This window comes from Aythya ferina (genome assembly GCF_964211825.1).
Source record: "Aythya ferina genome assembly, chromosome: 5".
NCBI lineage: Eukaryota > Metazoa > Chordata > Aves > Anseriformes > Anatidae > Aythya > Aythya ferina.
In genome coordinates this window covers 39,803,265-39,825,864 of record NC_140301.1, presented here as the reverse complement: position 1 = coordinate 39,825,864, position 22,600 = coordinate 39,803,265, and the positions used below count along the sequence as shown (strand labels likewise).

The 22,600-nt window shown below is 45.8% G+C and overlaps 1 protein-coding gene across 2 annotated transcripts; it reads right to left on the bottom strand.

Annotated features, from left to right (window-relative positions):
- Positions 1-845: 845 nt before the first annotated feature.
- AREL1 (apoptosis resistant E3 ubiquitin protein ligase 1) lies at positions 846-22,584 on the bottom strand. 2 transcript variants are annotated; one of them, XR_014693190.1, is made up of 21 exons: positions 22,518-22,584; positions 18,605-18,865; positions 17,398-17,457; positions 16,507-16,733; positions 14,960-15,197; positions 13,825-13,994; positions 13,563-13,743; positions 12,684-12,931; positions 10,870-10,947; positions 10,236-10,377; positions 9,715-9,836; positions 7,905-7,980; positions 7,404-7,513; positions 6,342-6,521; positions 6,072-6,197; positions 5,752-5,881; positions 5,606-5,664; positions 5,331-5,420; positions 4,180-4,355; positions 3,135-4,000; positions 846-3,018 (listed from the first exon to the last, which is right to left on the bottom strand). XR_014693190.1 is itself a non-coding variant. In XM_084519613.1 (20 exons), exons 3-20 carry the CDS (start codon positions 17,411-17,413, stop codon positions 3,898-3,900), a joined length of 2,472 nt encoding a protein of 823 aa, XP_084375739.1. In that variant the 5' UTR covers positions 17,414-17,457; positions 18,605-18,865; positions 22,518-22,584; the 3' UTR covers positions 846-3,897. The 2 variants fall into 2 exon arrangements, 1 of the variants encoding a protein (XP_084375739.1); XM_084519613.1 differs by having other exon boundaries at positions 846-4,000.
- Between the last annotated feature and the right edge of the window lie 16 nt (positions 22,585-22,600).

Here is a 22,600-nt window from a genome sequence, read left to right as displayed (position 1 = left end):
GCATCTGCCAAGTTACATGGCGGACTGCATGCAGAGAGCCAATGCTACGCAGTCCGAAGATGGACTAAATATTTGCACAGCTCAGGAAATGCTGTTTTCATTGCTTTATAGGCAGCAATGCTAACAGACACAAATACTTTGCAGAATTTACTCAAGCTTAAAAATTAATATTTTAATACTTAATCTTAAAAAAAAATAAAAAACACACAGTCCAAGGAAAACTAGTGGTAAATGCAGCACTTTTCATCCAAGCTGTGAGCAGCTCAAGCTCAGAGAATCACAGCAATTCAGTAGGGCCTCTGAAGGTTACCAGCTGAAACCTTACCAAGTTGTTTGTTAGCAGGCACTTGCACACACAGGCACCCTGCAATCTGAAAGCCTCTTGTACAATGTAAGAAGACACAAAGGTTTCAAACATCTCCCCTTTCCCTTTCTCTTTTCATCCAGCCCTCTTGGCAGTACAGGGAAACACAAGCAGCATCAACACCTGCAGCTCAGAGTGAGTCAGGTGGCACACGGTGAGATTAAAACCTAACTGCACCAGCTGCATTCTTAACGCACACACAGGATTCCTTAAATACCCTCTGGCTTTACCAGTTGCTTCTGCCCATTTTCCAGAAGCCTCACAGCAGCGTGCGAGCCCTAGAGCAGAATGCTGCCCCTTCCCAGGATCTCACAAGTCCTGGGTTCAGTCGAGCACCCTGCAAGGCAGAGCTCACCCTTTCCCCTCTGCACATAGCCTCAACGAGAGGCCCAGAGACCCAAAGCAGCCCCTCACCCATGGACACCATTACTCAGCTCGATTCCCTCTGCACAACCCAGAAAGAACACTGAGCAACAAGGCAGCATTTTTAAAATATTTTATTTATTATACAAACTATTTACAAAATCAGCTACTACAACCACAGGCTTCCAAATTTTGGCTGAACTCTGCCAGAAATTCAACAGAGGGAAATAGAATCTGACCTGTATCATCCACAGCTCCTGGTTTCTAAAAACATGCAACATGGTCTGCAGGTGCAGGCTGAAGCCAGACCCCAAAAACAGCTTCAGGAAATGTGGAACCTGTTTGACACGGTACCAGGATCCTAAAGCTTTCTAGGGAAGTGCCTCTATCAAGTGGGAATAAGTAAGGATAAAAAGAAAAGTAACAAGCCTGTGTCAGACAAAACATATGACCAGAGCGCATCCCCGCTGCCAGTGGTAAGGGCAGCATAAAAAGTGAACACACTTTTAAGGGTATAAAGCTAGAGACAAGTTTAGAAACATTGTGATGGATCCCAGGAACACGGGATCACCTAGGAGCCTGTGGAGACAATGGAGATGGGTTTAACTGACTAACAGCACCTGCACCCATCACAGTTCTGACTGCGCTTGTGTTGAGAAGTTCCTTGGCTCTGTACAGCCACTGAGAAGTGTGGGGTGCTGGCTGTAGTACAGTAAGAAACTTTAAGGAGCTCTTTCCAGCAGAGGAAGACTGCCCAATGTCCGGCTACTTCGTCCTCAGAGTAAAGAAGTCCAGCTCAGTAGAAGGGAGGATTCCTGAGGAAGATGTCATTGGCAAAGTTGGCCCATACCTACGAGTCTGGAGATGTTCTCAGCAGGTGAGACTGCAAGACAGGGCTGCAACGCGGGAAGGGCGGCAGGCTGCACCTCCCAGCAAACAGGAGTCAAGCCAAGCACCGCCACCTTTCTCTCAATCTCCGGAGAAAGCAGTCAAGTGGTGGTGCAGAGAAGACAGCAGCCACGCCTGTACTGACCATGGAAGCCACCCACGGTGTAAAAAACAGCACTGTGCTCTCCACCCAAAGGTCAGGACCCTACAAAACGGAGGCTGCGCTAGAAAGGGGAGCACAGACACTACTGAAGTGACCTGTCAGAGCGCAGTGGTGGCACCTCTCAAGCTGGCAGTCTCCCAGCATCTCGGTGCCAGTGATGGAATGAATTCACAGGGCAAAGGATCCCCCTGAGTAGTCTCAATGCTCAGCTGGCTGCTTTTTGGCACCAAAATGGCTTGTATCTTTCTGTACAGAAGTAGCACACTCAGACCAAGAATGGCTAAGATGCTGCCTTAACAGAAACACTTTCTAGATATAGAATGTTTCCCCAAATTCCCAGTCAACTCAACTAAGCTACACTGGGAAAAGAATATACAGTTATCTTAAAAAATTCTTACTGTGCAGAAGTCTGCCTGGATCAGACTGAGGACAGAAGGGGGCTGAAGAGGATGAAGTGAATTTTTATATAATATGGTGTTCTGAAGTTAGCTCAGGGGTGCCAGCTTGAGACTCTATTCTGGAAGAAATCCAGCCATTCCATAATCCCGTGTAGGTTACATTGCAAGCAGCAGCAATGCAGGTTTCTCACACTTGCCAGCACGCCTTTGACTCCTGATCTGAACTAAGAAACTGCTGGGAACTTAAAAGATCTTCGTGAATCCTGCTTCACTGAAGAACCTATCAAGATTCCCAGGTGCCCGTTCCCTTTATTTCCTTGGGACGGCTGGACAGACTGCCAGCTTGGCACACCCTAATCGTGCAGGTCTGCCCACTCCTCTCCCCGCAAGCCAGACAGTGGTGGGTGTGATGTACCATCCGTGCAGGCTGTTGAGTGATCGTCTGAGTGAAGTTCTAATTAACATTTTGTGCTGGAAAGCCAGCAGCCCTGAACGGGGCAGCAGGAAAAGGAGAGCTCAAGGAAGAAGGTAGGTAGGACAGAAAGCCAGCTGCTCTGCAGGCACCAACAACCCTCTGCAAACTCTGCCTGAAATGCAGTACAGAGAGAGAAGCCTCAGGCTGCTGCATGACAGAGGTAGAAGCCAAGACCCTGTGGTGTGGCTGGGAGGAGGTACGGTGCTCTGCCCAGTACCATCGCCCCCACAACACAAGACCAGCGCGCATCGTAGCTGCTTACCGACCTGCCACTGTTCCTACATCACATACATACCCTGAAGGTGACGGTGGGATAGGCATTGGTGTTCAGCATTGAGGGATCACAGTCATGCCCATACCCTCTCTCCTGAGGAAGGAAAAAGAAGGCAAGGGCGTGGGACAGCTTCCTGTGCAACATCTTTAATCAGAAACATTCAGCGGAGGAGAAACTCCTCTTCCAGTTCATTTGCAAAGGCTCATTACCAGCTGCTGCTGGAGAAGGACGCTTCAGCTGCTGGACCCTGGTGGAGGTAGTACAGAATCACTGTCAGGGCCAGCACTTGTGCTCTGATGAGACTGATCTCCCCTGGGTTGCTCCCTCCAGGGAGGGGTACTGCCCATTTTTCTCAGTGGCACGGGTGACGGGATAGCAGCATCCAGAGCAAGACGGAGAAGGAGAACCAGAAAGCCTTCTGGGACAGGTGCTGGAAGGAGGGACAACCCTGCACCCTTCATGAGTGATGGAGTTAGATGAGCTGTTGGGGAGCATCACTGGGGGAGTTGAGCCAAGACGTGGGAAGTTACTAGGGCTTCCCATGAACCAGGTTTCCAGCAGAGCTCCACACTGGTCTTCCCCCTTCTTCCCTGAGAGCTACGATCAAGGCAGCTCAGCACGCTGCTTGCACCTCACTGCAACTTCTGCTCATGTACTCTTCTCACAGACGGACGGGTGTACGGGGTGCAGGGATATCCTGTGCAGTATTTCCGTGATGAGCACACCACACTCCTGCTGCTGTTTCACACTGAACCAAAGGGAGAATGAAGGAAAGGAAAAAGATGAGGTCTTGATGACATATTTGAGATATGGAAAGGCCACGTGACATCTTCTGGATGACAAATTCCTTTACACAGAGTCTTTGCCCTGCCTTCATTACCCATGTGAAGGGAAGAACAAGTAATGGACTGAACCTGGGTCTTGCCACAAAGAGCCAGGAGGCTGAACGGTCTCCTGGAAAGGGGAAAAAAATCACAGCATGCCAAAGCCTTCACAACCCTCGCTGATAGCTAGCTGCAGCATCTTGTGCACTTCTTCGTAGGAGTCATATGTAGGGAGGCACAGCTGGTTAAAACTGTAAGACAAAAGAAAAATCCCATTCAGGCCAGATCTGAAAGGGGACATCAGCTGATTTTAGACGGGTTAACACGCATATCCCACACATTACCTGCTATATGCTGCTTGCCCACCACAAATAGCCAGTGTCATTCCCAATGCACAACGCAGAAATTCTTACTCCTCCGGGATACTTACCAAGTGTGGGCTGTTGGCAAAGTACTGTGAGTTGGAGCCGCAATGATCTGAAAAGATGGAGAGAGTGCAGCAAACCCTCCCGGGGGCAGTTGGGATGAGCCAGTTGTGAACTGCAACAGCCTGGCCAGCTCCTCCTGTGTGAAGCTGGAGACCACAGTCCAAAACCACCTCATGACCTGTTAGGCAGCAGTAAAGGTAAGGTCAGCAATTCAATATATATAACATATATTTATGTAAAATATATAAAATATGAGCAGGTCACAAGAAGATCAGTCAATTGATCTTGCAAGCTAATGCTTTACTAACAGTCACAATTTGCTGTTTCACCAGGTGTGTCAGAGGCAAGGATTACATAGTTCCTTCTTAAAAGTCCTTTCCCTTAAAACAGAAATACTTCTGCTTTCCTTAGAGATTTTATTTATTTTTAGAAACACCTGTACAGACAACCAGGTAGGCTTACAATGGAGAAGCTCGCTTGCTTCTTGCACTATGCGAATCTTTTGCTTTTCCACATCCTCTGATACTTTTGCAGGAAGGTGGAGCCATCCCAGTGTTTACAGCTAGAACACTGCACTCCCAATCTCTCTTCAGCCTGGGTGTTTTGGCAGTTTCCTCTATTTTTCTAAATGAAGCTACTTCCATTCCCATACTCCTCCCACTGGGAAAGGCAGGGAGGGATGGGAACAATTACAAGGCACAAATATAGGCTACTACATCAGTAGTCTCTACCACAGCACTGAACTCCAAACGCTCCATGTGGGCTGCAATCATGATCTTAAAGCATCCCTTAGAGATAAGTTCACTACCATGAAAGTCTTCACTAGCAATAATTCCCACCATTTCTTCTTGATGTCCTGCTGAACTGCATTTAATTAGGGTTTTGTTGGCTCTTCTTAAAAAGAACGTGGCTGCTGGATTTTTCCTGCTTCCAACTGATTAAGAATCTCTGCTCAGCAAGGCTGAAGGTTAACCCTCTGGGGGAATGTTATTTCATAATGCTTGGAGTCATGCTCTTGACTCCCAGATCTTGCAGTTTGTCCTTCCGTAAGCCTGATTTCCAACCAAGAAAGCTGTTCCCAGTTTAAGCTGCCTGCTTCTGTAGCTGGGCTAATTGCTGACAGCAAACAGGAGGGAGAAAGCTTTTCACCTACCTTCTCACGGAAGTGCCAAGATCCTCCTACCACTACAGCATGTGCCTTGAAGTCACAAACACTGATATCTCCAGTACCACACATAAGCAACTGAAAGACGAGAGACTGCAGTCAGACAGAAGGCCAGAAAACAAAAACACAGCTACTGTCCGAATCATAAATGCTTAAAATGCTTAGAGAAGAAACGTTTTGGCTTTATTCCAGATCCAAAAGCTCTCCATTTGTCAGAGAGGAGGGGAAATAAGGGTAGAGATGCTTAGGGAGCCAGCAATTACCTCAAGTTCATTTTCATCAAAAATAGCCAGTAGATTCTCAGGAACTAATTCATTAAGACCTAGAAGAAAAGAAGAGAGAAGAGCAAGCAAGTGCTGGCCCCAAGGACATAACAGCAAAAAAGAGAGGGAAGCAGAGAGCATGTTACCTTTCAAGAAGTGATCTACCTCCTCCCTAACCTGATTGGCCAGCCTGTACTGTGCAAGCAGATTCAGATAAAAAATTTTATTTTCATTGGTTACTGGTACTTGAGCTCCTCCAGTCACCAGTTCAACCACCTGAAAACAGGAGAACACTTCACATGAGTGTGACCAGCAGCATTCCTCAAACCTGAACTCCCACCCAGAATAAATCCTCCTTGCTAACACCTAGAGTAAGCTCAGTTTTCTGGGGTACACAATCCTCAGCCTCCCCTGGTACAGTTTGGAAGGAGTTAAACTGCCCCATGTTCAGGAACTGCCTCCTCACCTTCTCCAGCTGTCCTGTTTTACTATACTTCTCTTCAGCGAAGACCAGATCCATCTCACTCACATCATTGTTCAGTATGAAACAAACTTTTGATTTATAGAATTCTGGGTCATCTGTTTCAAAATACTGAGCAGGAAAAAAAAAAAAAGAAAAGGAGAAAGGAATGTGAGAAAGAAGAGGCAAGAGAAAAAATTACATACGTTGCTAGTGAGGACTTTGAATATGTTTCTACCACATTGATATTCCTCCTTTTCCCAGACCAAGCTTTACCTTGTAATGCATACGGAGCCCTATGATCTGAGCCAGGAAGGATCTGGTGAAGCGAGCTCGCACCAGCTGTTTGTAAGCACCTCCCAGGGATGACTCATAAAGACACTTTCCTACCAGGCGGCCGGCGAATTCATACAGTTTGAGTCGTACGCACGTGGGACGCACTGGATTCGGATGCACCTGTAAAGAGAAAACAAAATGAAATACTTGAGTACCAGACAAGGCTAGCACAAACAGTAGGTACAGGACCAGCTCAAGCCGCATTTCTCAGGTGTCCAAAGAACTTCAGGGTAATATCCTCAGAGCCAAGCAATTGAATGAAATGCCTGAGCCTGCCTATGAAGAATACAAAGTGGTTCGCATCCACAGGTCAGAGGCTGTGTGAGAGCAGAAATGGATTCTGAAACACTCAGACCCAACAAAACCTCTAAACGCTCTGATGCCACCTCCTCTTCTCCAGAAATCCAGCCTTCCCTGCTGACTGCTATGGTGGTAAAATTATTGGTACTTAAGACTTGAGAGGTCTGGCTAAGAAGTTTATCCTAACTAAAAGAACATTCCTTTTGACTAAAGCTAGCAGTCTCTGATCATTTCCAACCACCCACTTCTGAGCTAAGACAATACTGGATGTGCCACTCCTACGGGCTCCAGCAGGAGCCATCTCCCCATATTGTCACAGCTTCACTGCTCAATTCCTTCTTCCGTCCCTCGCAGGGGTGAGTACTTGGCCTTGTTAGCTGTCCAAATGTTCTCTCACTACAACCATAGTAGTTAAAGCTTCTGTCTGACCTTTATTAAAAATGTACTTGAATTATTACACATTTGGAGTCCCTATGTTCACTGGCAACCCTCTGCTGTTCCTCCAACCAGTTCTTTTGCATTTCAATGGGTTAAGATCATTCTGCAAAGCTTTGAGAAAGGCAGTGGAAGTGACTGGGCAGGCCTCCTATAAATGCATAAGGCTGCACACTTCTCAACTTAGCAGCAGTATTATTTAGCCAGCAGCATGTCAATGTACAGAGTTTAGATTTGACTATTCAACACAGGGAACTGCAGACTCACCAAGGCCTGGTTGTTATCACTAAAGCGGGTGAAGAGTTGACTGGAGGTATCGAATAATGCCTTACAGATGAGCTCAAACCACTCTCTGCGTGGACCTCCCCAATCCAAAGCTACAAGATAAAACAAGTTAGTCATTCAGGGGTCATCAACTTTTCGTGCATGCAGTTTCGTGCATGCAGCTCAGTATTACCTGAGATGAAAGCTCATCTCAATGAAAGCTCTGTAGCAAAAAGAAAGCAGTAGACAGGGACTCCGGAACACTACATTCTGCTCCCAAACAGAGCCCTGATATAGACATTTTTACATTTTTAGGGAGCTCCAGGTCCCTATGTAGGGTAGGGATACACAGCACCAGAAGGATAATTCACTAACATCTGTGAGAAAGTGAGAGCTGGAAAGCCATGAAGGACAGACATGCTACAAGAAAACAGAATTGCAGACTAAGAACTCCACTGTCATTCCCTTCACTTCCTCCTCAAATAACTTCACAGGATAACTCACCTTCTTCATCTTGAAAAACCACTTCGAAGTTTTTGCTCCAGTCAGAAACAGAAAAATTTCGCGTTGCTTTAAAAGACTGAAAAGAAGAAAAAAGTAAAATAGCAACAGCTGTCACTGCTTGGCATCCTGCAACCAATATAAAATCCTGCTCATGTGGATGGGCAATTTAAGCAACAGAGTACACAGGAAACACAATCTAGTACTCCAAAGTATAAAACGGAGAATTAGGAACTCCTAAGGTCTAATTCTTATTTGTTGAAAGCCATAGAAGCCAATTCCTCATCTTCTATTAAGAGAAGCAGAGAAACATTATGCACAAAATACAACTCATCTCAGAACCAGTATGAGGTTTAACAATAGTCTTAGCGCAACCCAGATATATCCCTCTCAAGGCTGCAGTATTGTTTAAAGTATTAAAATGCCTGTGGGTAGGAGCAATTTCTCTAAAGCACTTTCAGCCCACGAGTCAGATTTAAAAAAGGAACCTCTCAGAGAGCATTAGAAAAATAGCTTGAAGGGTTCACTGAGTTCATACTTAAAGCAAGTCACGAAGCAAAAAAGTAACAGTCTTCCAAGTGTCGAGAACTTCCTTTGTCCCGATTCTGGATTCCAATTAAAGAAAAAAAAAAACGCTACACAGCTGTCCTCAATCATACAGTTAGCTTTGGCTTAGTTCATCTTCAAATAGATTAGAGCATCATGCTAGTCACTGCTTTGGGCTAAACACACTGGTCACATTTTTGTGCCTGTCAACCTTGTACATTGAAGCTTACATTTATTATTATGGCACTGAATTTGTTTCGTCTTACTAGGCTGTAACACCACTGCTAATGACAGTGCAGGAATTTCCAAAATAGCAAGAAAAATAGTCATGGAAATACTGTTAGAAATGAAGTCATTTTCTATGAAGCTATTAACTGAAACTTAATCTTGTAAACAGTGCAAGCTTGTACGTGCAGAAAATATTCCAAAACACAGATTTACTGAGTGTAAATCAAGGGGAATCCCAGCCAGTCCTGCTTTCCCCAGAAATGTTTTTCCATCTTTATAACATTTCTGTTAGGAGACACATGTGGAAACAATAAGTCAGGATAACTGCCTGCTCTGTGTACACAGTATTTAGAATGTCAGTTAAGCATTGTATTATATGAATGTATCAGTTCAGGTCAGGTTCAGTGAAGACTCAATGCAAGAACTCTACAGAATACTTTACCGTGACACCGAACCACTACTACCAATGCAATAGTTCCATGCGTGCAGCTAAGTAATACCTGACATGAGAGCTCACCTCACTGAATAGCTCTGTAGCAGAAAAACAGTAGATTAGGACTTAGGGACCCCAGCTTCTGTCCTCAGTTCTAGTCCAGATGAACTGCCTCTCTCAGAGCCTCAGGTCCCAGTGTAAAATGAGGACAGAATAGTACCAGGAGAACTCCTACATTTACTGGCTATGCAAGCATTTACTCTAGACATCTCTCAGGGCCTGCTTTACTCTGACAAGTTCCTTTAAAAATAAAATATCAGAGCTGAAGTTTCCTCATTGCTTCAGAAATTGATCCCATTTTACTGGGCATTGAGGAGGAGCGTGGCATCCCACCTGTTACCAAACCTGAACACAAACGAGCTACCTTAAGACTTCCTTCTTTTTCCAGTGTCCAGCTGCCTAGTGGCATCCACCTTGAAACAGAAGGACTAATCATTTTTAACCTGGTTGCCCTGGCACACATCAGTTTGGGTTTCTTTAGGCACTGAGATGAAGAAAAAGGTTGGAGAAAGCACTGGGTGTTAGTGAAGTGACCTGTACACTCACCGACTCCAGCAGACAGTGACGGCTGACCTTCAGCGTGACCTTCGAATGAGGTCTTTTCATATGCACCTGACGCAGCTCTCGCTGAAAGAAGTTCACTTTGTCCTGGAAGGTCTCTGAGCCTCCTGTGAACAGTAACAGTTTGTGTCAGGCCTGAACTGCCAGCACTTCAAACATCTAGAAGGCATTCCTAAACCTAACCGTACAGGTCAGCTTTACAGTCCAAGGATGAGTTTGTTACAGCAACACCTGGGACAGAACTCTAAAGGCAGTTTGCAGTTACTCTTGCTGACATTCATATACGTACAGGTTTACTGTTAAAGAGCATGACAGAAAAGCCAAACATGAACAGCTGGCATGATGAAATACGTTCCCTGGAAGCACCACCAGTAACAGAAGGTGAGACTCCAGGAATCAGGAGTTCCCATCACAGGTCCTTCAGTGCTCACAGTCTTCATTCCCAAACAAAACTAGCAGACAAGCACTAACCTCTCAGCTACTGTACCCACCCCCTGGCCCTTTACCTATATTTTTATGCAGGGAGCGAATAAAAGTGGCTGCCAAGATGTTCCGCTCCTTGCAGCTGAGCTCCACAGGGGGTTGGATCCCATCATCCACCACCAGTGTCAGTAGTTTGTGCACAGGGTCAGGACCCAGGTATGAAAACTAGCAGCAAAAAGATGCGAGAAAGGGTTTAATGCATAATGTAAAAGGCACAACACGTACAGCAGACAGCAAGACCACCTGCGCTCTCAGACTCCCTCTGCTCACCCATGCGGATGCAGTTAACAGGAACACTACTTCAAGCATCTGGACTCCAGTTGGGAGGCTGCTTCAAACCTCATTCCCTAGCCTACAGGCTTCACTGGACACCGTCACAGCATTTTAGCGTGGTTATGAAGAAAACAAACAATGGAAATGCAAAAGGAATCAAGATTTTTGCCCAGAACTGGGACAAAAAGCAGAAAGGAGTAACACAACTGGCTCCTCCTCATAAATATTAGCAGAATTTAGGCACTGTTACAGCATTCCAGAATCTGAATTTTATGCAACACAATGTGCTCTGTGGGCGGAAGCCCTTCTCTCCAAAGGGAAAACAAAACCAAAAACAGACAGACTCTCAGTTACGAGGACCACCTCTTGTGGAAAGAGACTCACCTTTGTGCCAGGACATACTCTAAAGGTGAAAAGGCGCCACGGAATGATCTTCAGGTAGAATTCTTTCACTGAGAATTGCTGAGTAATCACAACAAGAAGAAAATGTCAAAGGGCACGCATGCGTTAAGGGTATTCCCTGAAACACTTGAGGTACAGGACAAACATGGAAGTTAGGCTTCCCTCTAACCCCGGGGACTGGTTTTGGAAAAGTTTGGTGAAATCTTCCTGTGGTGTAATATATAAAAACCTTTAAAGTTGGCAACAGCATGCAGAACTAAGCAACTTGTTAGTAAGACTGTACCATGCACACTTCTGATGCATGTGGAATACTAGCAAGGTACAGGTTATACAGCAGCAAGCCACTGTGCTCAGTAGAACATCACCAGTCTAATTGGAGGGTAAAAATTACGTACACTTGAGAGACTGAATTCAGGACAAGATTCTAAGGCAGTGACAAAAACAATCTGGAAAAAGTTACGTTCTATCTACCAGAACTCTTGCTATTACTTCTTCAATCCCTTAATTTTCACAACCAATTCAAAAAAAAATTAAACCAAAAATGCCCTTGTAATTGCTAAATCCAGGAGATCTGAAGAAGTTTCTTTTACAGTGCATTTTTGCCAGAACAAATGGCTACCAATTGTGGAACTGTTGCCTTCTGAAGAGCAAGCTGAGATGAAATTTTAGCATCTTTAGAGAAAACACAGAACTATTTTTCTGCACAAGTCTGTTCTAGCTGCAGTGACTGGAAAAAATGTTGATTGGCATTTTTCCACTGAGCAATTATGAGCAGAAACACCTTAAATAACAGCATAAGAACAGTCAGCTATTGCACGGGACAGATGCTCTAGGTATATAGAGAGAGATCCAGGGAAACAATTACGCAAACATCAGGAACACATTCATAACTTTGTCATCTACAGGGAGCCTGCAGTAGTACCCACTTCTGGGGATCTTCTTTACCAAGTAATGCAACAGGAAAGACTACAAAATTCCAGAATAACCCTCCAAGGATGAAAGGATGCTGAGCTCATGAGGACCCAGCAACTCATTCTCAAAGTCAGTTCTTAGTGCTGAATGCTGCAGAGATTTAGAAATCTCTAGCAACATCCTCCATCCTACAACTGTTTCATAATCCTCTCTCTCTGTCAGGAAAACAATTCCTGGATTGGCCATTTACACTGATACTTATCACATTTTCCAGAATGCTTTCAGATTAACAGATCAACAAAGTGAATTCATTAGTAGGATTTAGTGGAATTTTCTTTCTAATTTCCCTGAATGCCTAGAGACAATAAGAAGGGGTAATTGTTTTTGCTAAAAATCTTATTACAACAGGATCTTCAGCTTCTCTCAACTTGCTTGAATCATGTTACTTCTACTTATACATCTATCCTTCATACCCTGACCACTTTTTTCTTTTATTTTCTCTGCAACATTCAAGAAATAGGAAAGATAAATCCATAAAATCCAATAAGTGTTTTCCTCTAAGTTCAGGTCTAGAGGTATCAAAAACTGAGAAAGGGAATTGCTAGCCTGACCTGAGCAGAGCAAAGGACAGGCAAAAAGGAAGCCTATTGAATAATCACTGACAAGATTCCTAATAGGCTTGAATGAGACCTAGAAAAACACTGTTTCCTAAAGCTTCAAGGAGCATTTTAATATTAATCTGTTTGCTGTCTACCCACAGGCAAAACTTTTTTAGCCAAATTTGTGGCATGTAAATGTGGAGCCAATGCATAGGGTACAAATAAGCTCTTCAGTTGTTGTGTTCCTTGAGCACGCACTCAGGATTGGTACTTTTGTGGTCTTACCTTAGGAGACACATAGCAGTAGACTTTTTTAGGTTTCTTCACTTTCTCAGGAGTTTGGCTATCAGAGGGAGAATCTTCGTCTTCATCCTCGGTTGCGGTAGAAGGACGGCGCTGGGAGGAGCTCAAGTGTGTTGGTGGAAGGTGCCACTGAGTGTTGGTGTAACTAGAAGCTTCATAAAGGTAGGCTTCAAAGTAAATGCTGACACCTGAGGTGGACACGTTGCGTTCTACAATATTCTTTTCATTCTCTGAAGGAAATGGATAAGAGTTGTGCAAATCTTAATGCAGCCCAGAACCAAAAAGTAAAGAACCCACAACAAATTAGTAAATTATGATTTGAATTAACAGAAGGCTACACATCCAGGGAAAAAGCCTGGTGAAGTGAAACTCTGATAAAGAGAACACTGGAGTGGGATGCAAACATTACAAGGTAGTCGTTTGTCTGCCCTGACTTCAGATTGTGACTAGTTTAAAAAGCAAAAACAAAAACCACCACAAACAACAAAAAAAGCACATCGGTTTCATACAATGATCCTCATCCAAACAGCTCAACATACAATGCACAGCTCACTTTCTGTATGGCTCAGATGCCAAGGACTAGCAAGCAGCACAAACTGCCTAATTTCAGAGGTAAACCCCCCCTGAGATAGGTATCAAGGCATGAATGGTTTTATCTGATGAGGGAGTAGAACATCAGCCTTCAGAGATCTCCCTTGTCGGCAACAAATTAATTCAGCATTTTGAAATGAATAGGCATTCCTTGAGCAATTAAGCATGGTTGGCCTGCAGAGATGCTACATTCAGCTCTGCTGCACAAACGTGTGTAGCATCCTGCAAGAGAACACTCAGAGAATGAATACTGAGCAGCTCTTGACTCACCACTTAGAACAATGATGTCAAAATCACCATTGCTTATGGGCTGGTTCTGGTAGGAGATGCAGGCATGGAAACATCCCCTACAGTGCAACGTGAGTCGGAAGAACACTTGGCAAGTCTGCCGGTTGGACACCACAGACTTCTCAAACACAACGTCAGAGTTCTCTTCTTCTTGAGGACCCAGCTAGACAAAAAACACAAAATAAAGAGGGCAATTCTCTCAGCTCACCCCAAAACGATCAGCCAGGGTTAGGGCTGCACTCACCTCATGGATGGAGAGGCTGTAATTGTGCTCATCTATCAGGGACACGGAATTGCTGGTGGGATTGTCATACTCATCTCTGGGAACTATCTGTAGGGTGTGCTGCTGTCCACAGGTCAGCACCAGAGTGGAGAAATGGCAAACAATTTTGGTTTTGGAGGGAACCACCATCCCTGAAGTAGACAACAACAGTTTAGAGTCAGAAAGAACAAAAGAAAAGCAACTAGGAACACAATCCCCCTTGAAAATGGATAAAAATTCAACATATTCTATGCTTTGACATTCAAAAAATCAACATATCTGAGCTCTAAAATGCGCAGCATGGTGCACTGGGGTCACCTTGGGTCAGAATCTCAATACTGATAAAACAAGCCCAATTACCAGCCCTCTAAAGTAAATCCTGTCCTCCATTCTAACCTTCAGCTCTAGAACTTGCTTTCACTGCAAATACAAAGGACAAGCCCACTGACATCCAAGAAAACCTGTAAATTCAGTTTATCAAATAAACTTTAGCCTGAAGAATACCCGAATTAAATCTGAGCTCCCCCTTTCTGAAAGGGTAGCTTAGCAAGCTTTGTATCTATTCACAATGCAATTTAATGGAGGTACCATCAGTGAAAATGTGTCTGAAATATAAAAGATGCTGATCAAAAAGCAAAAGTAGAAGGAAAAAATTTAAAAAGGATAAAAAGGAAATCTTTCTAAAGAAGCATATACTCAAAGGTAGCAACTGTTCCTGGAGCTCAAAGGAACAGAGGGGGGTATTCAAAAGAGGAAAAGCATCAAATCAAGACAGCATTTCCAGTTCAGCTTACTTTCATAAAAGGCATTCTCTGAGTACTAGATGGATCACGAAGAAATTATTACAAAACTGAGAACGTGCCACAAATAGTTAGGGAGTTTAAGAAGCACTAATGGCTTATTCTGTAAGACAGCTTCTATTTAGTCACGTACTGGTAGTCACAAGTACGTTTTAATCACAGGTTATTGCTGGGATTTACATGTGGCAAGAAGATAGCGGTGAAGGGTAACCCTTTCCCTGTCACTTATCTATTTTATTTGGAAATATGTACACCTAACTGCCTCCAATTTTTCCATATCTACTTTTGGAATCATTACAGGGCCACCTAAGCCTTACCTGGCTGAAACACCTTGTAGTAGGGGCTGTAGGCCACATTCAAGCCACCGAGTTTTATAGAGATCTCGTATCTCCCAGCCCTGCGCACAGTGAAGGCCACTTTCACCACGTTGGAATTAGGCTCCTGAAGAACTTCCTGGGTTACAGGAATATCAATTGCTAGCTCCACATGGCAGATGTGAACTCGCAGCCCCAGAGGCCGGTGAGCTGGGAAAGGCTGCCCGTTTTTATAGAATAACTGCATGGGAAATGGAGAAAAACATGTCAGCAGAAATACATGGTGCACAGAAAACAAGTCACCTTGCAACAAAGGGACAACAAGGCCAAGACCCCTAGCTCGGCACAGGAATAGAAACAAACAGCCAGCTCTCTCACACAGGCTACGTCCTCCGGAACCAACAGGACACAAGGGGGCATTGAACAACCTCATTCTCTTTTTCCTATCAGGGTTCAAATGAGTGACTCAAAAAGAAAATGCCTCCAGGCATTTCTTCTCTGCACAGTTAGTGTGTATCAGAAGAGAAAACAAGAGAACACACTGCCCAAAGAAAGAGAAAAGCAAAGCCATGTCCTTTCAGAGAAACAAGACTGTCTTGTCCATTTGTGCCCAGCTAAGCTCTCACTGAGTTATTACAGAAAACAACATGTTGAGGATGCTGACCTTAAGGAGCTTCTTATCATGCTGCTAAGAAGCATCAGCATGAAAAAAAACTTGTTAGACACAATCACTCAGCTCCATCACAAGTTATCCGGCAGACAATTTTGGCACACCTTAACCAGTACTCCCTTGCATGAAAAGAATTACATCTTGAAACCCTGAGTGTGCAGCTTGGTTTGCAGGATAAATCCTTCCTGCCATCAGCAGAAAGTTACCACCGTTCCCTGCATACAGAGGGCATACAGAGCCTGAAGGAGTGTGTGTATTGACTGGCAGGGAGAGGAACCAGTGCATACAACAGCTACTGCTGGTGAATTAAGGACTAAGCAAACAGGAGATGAGTATGGTGTGCACAGGCAGACTGTTGGAGCTGCCATGAGTGAGACTGAGTGAGGTGAAGGGGGTAAATTTAAATAGCAGGAACTAAACAAGTCCCTTTCCTTTCAGCTCTTTTTCACTGCCTGTCCTGGAGTGAGAACTGCTCCTCATACACCAAAAGCAGAAGGGTTTTCTCACCTCCCTAAAATGGATGGGTACGGCAACCTAGTTGAACCTTTCTTGCTTTGATACCCTTCTGGGTGGGGAAGGTGGGACAGAAAGCACACGAGCCCAACAAAGCCTGCTCAAACTTTCTCCACAAAGCTCCAAACCCTCAGTGTTCAGGCCCCTCACCAATCTCATTTGTATAATTGTTCCATTCCCCCAGACTTGGTCTTTTGGGACTGGGGGGAGCAGAAGACACAAACAGAAAGCTTTCCTACTCTTAAGTTACATCCAACTTGTTTCCCCCCCTGTCCCCCACTCTCAAAAATAAACTGAAGGGCCCACCCCTAATTCAGACCTCTGTCCCTGCCCCCAAAGATATGTGGAAACAGAAATATTCCCTTACGTGCACTCGGAAGGCCATGCTGTGGCCCACCTCGTGGGGGTCCTTCCAATCCCAGGAGATTTTGCAGGACCGGGGATCCAGGTAGTTGCCTCGCACGTAGTCATAAATAGTTCGCTCCCCTCGGCGTTCCCGGTCCTCATGCTGAAGGAAGCTGACTATACGTGCGGCAAGCTCAAAGAGGAACTTAATGGTGAAGAAGAAGGCTACCACAAATACTGTGATCCCACCTGCAGCAAGGAGAGAACAGAGGCTGGTTGCAGCAGCACGGCTGAGTCTGGCACGGAGGTCCCACCTTCCTCAGCCCAAGACGACGCCTTTTATTAACGACATTCTAGTCAATTGCGAATTAGATGTTCAAGGCAGAAGCTATTGTGCAAACATTTATGGCTTGTGTTATGCTAGAAGTTAGGTTAGAGAATAACACGTCCCTTGAAACACTGCAAATGACTGCAAGTAGAGGAGAAATAGGTAAAGGTGGTACCGAGTCTCAGCTATGGCCAGCAGATGCCCCAACAGAAGCAAGGAATTCCCTCTGAGTTGCAAATTAAAACTACAAAGATTCCTTTACAGGAAACAGTCAGGTAACCACACAAGCCCTGCACATCACATTAAGACTGGATTAAGAAGCATCATGGAGGCAACAACCCTGCACTAGTTCTCAGGAGAAAGAGTAAGGGAATGGCTTACAAGTGAGGTTGATGGAAGGACTTTGGAAACAAGAAGAATGGAGAAGGGGCAAGTCTGCCAGGTGGAAGGCACAATGCAGGGTGACAATAACTTCATGTTTGTTAGGTAGACTCTAAGCTAACGTGAAAGACGGGGCTTTCAAGAAATTCCTCTAAAGCCTATGGAGAGGTCAACAAATACAGTGGCAGCCTTTCCTTCACTTACCAATAATGTAAAACATCAGGTCCCTTCGGTGAGACACACAGCCGAGGATCACAGCTGCATCTAGAACACAAAATAGGCCAAGTCCAGTCCAATGACTCTTCCTCACACACATTGGCCTAAATTTAATCTATGATTCCTCAGGCAAATACCTATCATCCATTTTTCCTCTCCAACGACATCCCTAAGGCATTATTCCAAAAGACTGAAATACACAAACAGCACAGCATGCTACAAGGAACAGTTCTCTCACCATTACAGATTCAGGGATCTAAAAGGAGAACATATTATCCTCAGAAACCAGTGACAGTGTGCTCCGGGTACTGCAATAAGGGGCTACTTTTTGCAGGATCACCAGTTTCAGCAACATCTGAAAGCCACTCACCCAAACTCTCACACCTACAGGAAGCAAGTCACAAGTTTCTACACTACCATGAAAGCGCATAACAGAGCCACCACCAAAATGGACAGAAACTGACCCTCAATCAGCAACCTTAGAAAAAAGGAACAGAATAAAAGGGTTGTGGACAAGATCAACCCTACTTGTTCAGAACAAAATCTTCCTAGGGTAGGGCTGATTTTTTATTTTTTTTTTCACCCTATGCCTCTAGTACAGAAAGTACAAATGCAACAAAAAACAGTCCACCTGTATTTTTCCTACTCATTTCTGCAAAGCAAAACCTCTCAGCTGAAACTCTCCCTGATCAATACGCAAGCTAAAACCTTGGTTTTGCACACTGTTAAGATGACAGCAATTTTTAGAGACACTGATCTAGAATCAAGTTCTCACTGGGGGGCTGCTAAACAAACATGTAGTAAAAAGACTACGCCCAGAACAACGACATGCTCTTTGGTTGATAGGACATAGCTGGCAGATGGAACAAGCAGCAGCAGCAGCGATGAACGTGTGTGACAATCAGACAAACGATTTGGCATACACTGATGCATACAATATAGCTCACCATGTCACCAGTCAGTTAGTGAGAAGCTACATTGTGCATTCAAACTGCCTTTTTTTTGAGCAAACACAAAAGGGGAGTTATTCATCGGTCATCTCAACAGCAGCAGCAGTGGTTGCTAGCATGCAGAAAGCTTCAATGAGGCACACACACACACCCTGCCACAATGGCCATCGCTTTCCAGCCCAACAAATCCCCTCTGCTGCCCTCCACGTACACTCCATCCCTCTGACTGAAGAGCAATCACGTACCTTTATACAACTGCCCATGTTCTAAAAGCCAAAAGGAGGGTACCCATTCTTCAGCATCCTTTTTCTTTGTGCCCAACACTGGGGCAAGCGTCAGCAAGAAGAGGCCATAGAGAAGATTATCACAGAAAATGAAATTCCTGGAATTTGCATCACAGAATCACTGCTGAAAGGCGAGGACCTGAGCACAGCAATCTCTTCCTCTTTGTGGAAAAAGGTTGTTCTGCAACGCTGCTCCTGGTAGCCTGTGGTTTGTTAGCTTCCCTGGAAAAGGAAGAAAGAGACGTAAGTTAGATAGATCTCCCCGTTGCTGAGGACAAATGTAGCAACTAGAAACACATGAGAGGCATTGCAAAAGTGCAACCAGATGTCGAATCCAAAGAAGCAGCACCGTGAAGATATCAAGGTCAATTAGGTGCGAGGCTTCAACATGCCCCCAGCATCCACATAACTATCTCATTTCATAGGACCCCCTGAAACCGGCAGGTTCAATATTAGAGGGGTAAAAAAGAAAAGGAAAAGCACCACTATAACATGTCCCCACATGCTTCATTGAGCTCCTGGGTTTCCCAGAGCAGCCAGGAAGCTGTGTGCTATTCAAGAATAGCTCTAAGGACCAGGTACCACTGGAAGGCCAAAAAAATGCCACAAAATGCCATATATTATCACAACCTATTTTTTCCTATGTCTAGAGCACTACTTACAGGCAAGCAGAAAGAGGAAAACAGGAAAAAAAAAAAAAAAACACGCTGAAAGCTCTTGGACCTTTGAGCAGATGAGACAGATTTTTGCCACCAATGTTTTAAGCCTTCAGAAAACTGTTTAGCTCATACGGCATTTCAATTTCAGCAGCACAACCCACTGAACTGCCGTTTACTGTCAGTACTGAGATTTAAATAAAATCTAACAGCAAGAATTGATGCAGCCCACATTAAAAAAAAAAAAAAAAAAAACAGGACGTATGCCAGAAGAGAAGCCACAGAGCCTACACAGTTGGTACCTACTCATTCAGAACCCAGATTACATAAAGGAGTGAGAATGAAGCGGACCCGGGCTCACCACGGCAGCTCCCTGAAGTGCCACCTCCCCTGGGGATGCGAGTGCCGTGCTCCTCCTGCCTGCCACACCACTCCTTGCTCCCTGCTCTCCTACCTTCCTCCTCCAATGTCTCACTGCTCTCCATCCCAACCATCACACAGAGCCACCTGCATTTGCACGCTGCCACTCGGGCTCTAAGCTTTCCAACTCGTAGGAAAGCCGTCAAGTTTTTGAAGGTGCTGCAGAAGAAGTCAGACTCGCGCTGTCTTTTCCTCCCCCTCGCCTCAGGGAAAGTCCCACCCACTCAGCTATTTTCTCCTTTCCTCTGGTTGAATGAACACGTTGCAGTCCCCAGGGGCACAAGTTCTTATTTCTCCTCTTAGAGGAAGCTTCAGGTTTATAAACTCTTCTCTCTGTATATTTAGAATCACAGATTAGCAATTTCTTTGATATTTCAGTTCTTTCACAGTATATATCCGAAGTGTCATTGAAACACACAGTCTTTAATGCTCACTTGCCTGTGCCACAAGTGCCTGGCTGAACCTCTGCTCCTGCCTGGCTTGGCGGTGAAAGGTGCGCACCTCCTCCCTGCACAGCTGAGGAATTTCACAGAAACTCTCCACGGCTTTGCAGTCTGTGAGATCTCCCAGCATCTTACAGCATCAGTCTCTTCAGGTCACCAAAAAAGCAGCAACACGGAAGTGACACTGTGGGTTCACCTACTCAAACTATTTCTGCCTCAACCCATAACCCTTTCCCTTCTGAAAAAAAACATGCTACAAGCGACAGCTTCTCTCAAGAGAGGAGGAAAAGACCTGCAATTTCAACTACAAGGGTTTCTGAAGTCAACTAAAGCCTCCCGATCGGGGCTGCAGAATTTCAGAACAACCCCCTGTGTCCAGCAAGCTGTCTCCTTCAATCAGCCCAGCAGCTTCTCCTTTTAATCATCTCGACGTGAAGCGATAGGCGAGGCGCCAAGTCAGGAGGCCAGCAGAGATGAAGAGGCTGTGGCACAACCACGTTCCCTCGAGCACACACGTTGGCAGCAGCTTTAAGGATGCTCCTGCAGCTGAGAAACACTGGGTAAAGATCTGAGCCACTAGTAGCTGGTGTTCAAGACAGGTTGCCACTTGCTTAGCAGAATGCAGATCCAAATTAAAATAGAATCTGTGCTAAGAACCGCCACAAGCTGGGAAACTAACTCAGAAACGCTGCAGCATAAGGTGCCATCCTAGCTGGGCTGAAAAACTGCTGAATTGACCTTACAGATCCTGATCCAAGGGCACGGCAAGCAATGGTCTCCTGCCATCTGCAGGGAAAATGGGGATTTGGAAAGCTTCATCTCAAGGAGAAACACTTGCACAATTAGGAGAGACGGCATGGACCCGTAAGGTAAACAATACCAGTGCCATTGCTTCTCTCGAGGCAGCAAGGAAAACAAGGCCAGTAACAGGAATAAGTTTTGTTTGCTTTACTGTTTCTGCAAAGCCAAAGGAACACAAGGCAAATCTCCTGCAAAAAAATAACCAATGTGTTTGTACATAGAGGGGAGCTATAACAGTGATGGCACATTTATGGGGCTACAGCTACAGAGCCAGCTGGGGGCATGCTATAAAGGACAGATTTACTCAGCTCCTAAAAATCTTCTATGCCTCTTGGAGTTTTCCTGGTGTGCTGATAAATCTAACACTTTTTCTTCTCTCCCTTGAGAAGCTCCAGCATTAAGAAGAAAAATGGTTTATAACCCTTTCTGTGGTTTGATACCGCCTCAGAGAATTCAAGCTGAAAGCACCGTGCTTGCCTCTGAGCAGGACATCCCCTCCATCCACGTGTGCAGTGTCCACCACCACCAGCATCTCGTGCCACACACAAGGCAATTTCCCTTCGAGTGAAAAGACTTGGTATTTTCTCACATTAATGGAAGCGTGCACGAAAGAACAAGCAGGATTGCCGATGGGAACTTGCTTTAAAATACACACTCAGAAGACTGAGGAGTCAGCTCAAAAGGCAGGGAGCTGACTCCTGTATCAGCCACCAAGGACAAAAGGCGCAATGACAAAGGTCTGTACAAGGTAAATCTGCCCTTCTCTCTCCAGGGCCGGCACTTACCACACACGCATTTACACACAACCCCAATGAAACACCGGCAACAGAAAAATGAATGAATATGGGTGAGTTCTGCCAGCTGCCTGAGGATTTTTCACCCCAACTGTGCAATCGCTCGGGGTTGCGAGTTCCTCCCCAAGCAGAGCGAGCCAGCCGGGCGGCAGCTCTCTGGCCATCCTCCTGGGGATGATGTCCCCTTTCCTCCTCCACTGCTCCCTTCCCTGTGAGCCCCCCAGCTCTCCTAGCAGTGCCGGCACAGCCCCACCAACCTCATCTCTCCCCCCAGCAGTGAGCTCTGGTCCATCACGAGCGCGCTTTCCTCAACCAACCTCGCAGCCTCACTGCTGGACCCTCAGGCACGTTCCCAGCAGCGAAGCTCTCCAGGAAGAAGCTTGCTCAGGGGCTGCAGCCACACTTTTTCTACCCAGAACCGGCTGTGTCTGTGTGACACCAGCAGCCACAGGTCCTGGCTAACCCAGGGACACACAGGAGGGAGCTGAGCGCGGCGAGGCCCGGCTCCCCTTCCCCTGCACCTACAACCCAGGCACCGAACCCCCCCTCAAGGGCTTTGCTCCCTGGGGCGCTGAGGCTCAGGATAAAGCAGCGGGGCTCCTTGGGGAGCCCTCCGCAGCCCGGGGCCGAGCGGGGCAGCACGGGAACACCGGCTGCGGGGCTCCCACCCCCCGGCGGCCCCCCCGGGGACGAGCCGCACGGCCCCGGCCCCGCTGCGGGCAGACCCCCGGTGCCGCAGCCCCTTCCCCGCGCTGGTTACCGAGGGCTTCGGCTCCGGTGCGGCGGCTCCCGGCTCGGCCTCCCCGGGAAGTGACGGCGGGGCCGGCCCTGCCCGGCGGGGCG

Coding starts and splice junctions, on each gene's coding strand:
- AREL1 (XM_084519613.1), bottom strand. Junction 13,995..14,959: donor CTACAAGGTGTTTCAGCCAG/GTAAGGCTTAGG, acceptor TGTCTACTTCAG/GGATGGTGGTTCCCTCCAAA. Junction 4,001..4,179: donor TTGCCAACAGCCCACACTTG/GTAAGTATCCCG, acceptor TTTGTCTTACAG/TTTTAACCAGCTGTGCCTCC.